The sequence below is a fragment of the Condylura cristata genome, unplaced genomic scaffold (assembly GCF_000260355.1).
Source record: "Condylura cristata isolate star-nosed mole 26May11 unplaced genomic scaffold, ConCri1.0 scaffold00023, whole genome shotgun sequence".
Taxonomy (NCBI): domain Eukaryota; kingdom Metazoa; phylum Chordata; class Mammalia; order Eulipotyphla; family Talpidae; genus Condylura; species Condylura cristata.
The window spans coordinates 7,135,476-7,137,385 of NW_004567124.1; the positions used below are offsets into that span (position 1 = coordinate 7,135,476).

The following is a 1,910-nucleotide window of genomic DNA, read 5'->3' on the forward strand; positions in this document are numbered from 1 at the left end:
AGGGAGGAACAAAGATCCCAAATTTGCATTTAAAAATTTTTCCTTTGGCTTTTCTATGTTTGCCTATTTCTCTCTAATATATATTGCTCTGTAACTACAAAACATCTCCATGCTGTCATTAAAATAATGTTTCTGCAGATACATTTGCTGCAATTCCATGGAACCAAATACGCAGCCATTGACCCGTCAATGGTCAGTGCTGAGGAACTGGAGGTGCAGAAAAGCAACCTGGGCATCAGCGAGGAGGAGCAGTAGCTGTGGCTGCTGTCGCGGCTGCGAAGTGGCCCGTGGCCCCGCGTGTCCTGCACAATCAGTAACACGCCGGTCGGCCGGCCTCTGTCTGCTGTGTCAGGCTGGCCGGCTAGCACTGTGTTGGGAAGAAGGACTGATGGTTTTCTTCCTCACAGATGCAGCTCTTCTAAGCCAGTGTATAACTGCTCCCTCTTGGGTTTTTTTAGCTTTGGGATTTAAAGAAGTACTTTCAAAGACTTCCATTTTAAAAATTGCGAAAATTTTGCTACCAGAAATCTCCACTGTTGCTTTCTGAAGTGAATGTTAATTTCTGAGGTTTGGGATTTTACTTTTCTCTCTTTTTTTCTTTTTCCTTTCATCTTTCCTCTGTTTTTATGTTATTTGCTGTAAATGCTGCATATACAGACTGTGTCCGAAAGACAATGGTTATTTTTATGCTTTGTAACTTATAACTTGTCAGAGTGCCAAGACTGCCTCCCCACTCTGCTCTGTTACAAATCATCTTCTAATTTCCAGTTAGCCAATTTGTTTTCAGTTTTAGCTCTTGTCTTTCTAGACATTACAGACATTTGGAATAAAAATTCAACTTCAGTGAGTAGTGTTTGTGATTTTTGCAGAATCTGCTCAGCTGGGCCTACAGACGTAGGACTCTGCAAAACAGGCCATGGTGTTTCCCTCTTCTTAGGAGAATTACTCTCTAACGTGCAGGGTTGTTTTTTTTGTTTGTTTGTTTGTTTGTTTTGTTTTGTTTTGTTTTTGTTGTTGTTGTTAAATAACTACCTTCATTTATTGAGAGAAGATGGATGGCCATCTTGGGTCTGAGTGTACCTTTACCCCTGATCCAGGGATCTTTCCGTGGAGACCACAGTGTCTTCTCTACCTTGAGTCTTGATGGCAAACCATGAAGGCAGGGCTTGATGCTAGCCTCTGTGGCTCCTTTGACGCTGCCATTTGCATTGTGTGTCTCAACTTCCCACTGCACAGGATGCTCCTGTAGGCAAGAGCTGCTTGGCCTCACCTAATGTGGTGATGAGCCATGGGGCTCACCATCCTCCACTTTCTTTTCTGATTCTCCCCATGTGAGTTTCTGCCCTCTAACAGCTTCGCCTACTCCCTGCTCTATATCCTAGTCACTCACTACAAGTTGGTGTTTCCAGTCCTGACTGATTGTGAGTGTTGGCCCTTGCATGTCATCTCAGGCCTACTGGTCAGCCTTCTGTCAGGCATCCCAGACTACCGGGCAATACTACACACATGTTGTCATGGCCCAAATCTGCTCCTTCTCTCCTAGGTCTCATTATCTCAGTTCCTAGCATCATTATTCTTCAGATTCCCCAACTAGAAATACAGCCATTTTGGACCCCCACCCTCACCATGTCACAAACTGAAGCAGATGCAAAGATGAAACTTTGGGTGCAAGATGTTTATTAAGGGTCAAAGGAAGGGAGCTTGTGGAAGGGTGACAGGTTGGGCAGGGGAGATGAGCTGTAATGCCGGCCCAACCAAGTATCGGCCAACCAGCAAGGCCCATTAGAATAGCCTGCTGGGGGCCCTCCCTTGTGGCGCAACAGGTTAAAGCACAGCACTAAGAAGCTTAAGCCACTTCTGCATCAGTTCGATCCCCGCCTGCCCCGGAGGTGACCACATGGCGTGGCAGA

At 45.7% G+C, this 1,910-nt stretch overlaps 1 protein-coding gene across 2 annotated transcripts in view; it reads left to right on the forward strand.

The window, feature by feature from the left end:
* Positions 1 to 847, forward strand: part of SPG21 (spastic paraplegia 21 (autosomal recessive, Mast syndrome)) — a 17,765-nt gene extending 16,918 nt beyond the window's left edge. For both annotated transcript variants that reach the window (XM_004687677.2, XM_012728802.1), the window contains exon 9: positions 139 to 847. In XM_004687677.2, coding sequence (XP_004687734.1) covers positions 139 to 255 — 117 coding nt within the window. In that variant the 3' untranslated portion in view covers positions 256 to 847. The remainder of the gene's footprint in view (positions 1 to 138) is intronic.
* Positions 848 to 1,910: the final 1,063 nt, after the last annotated feature.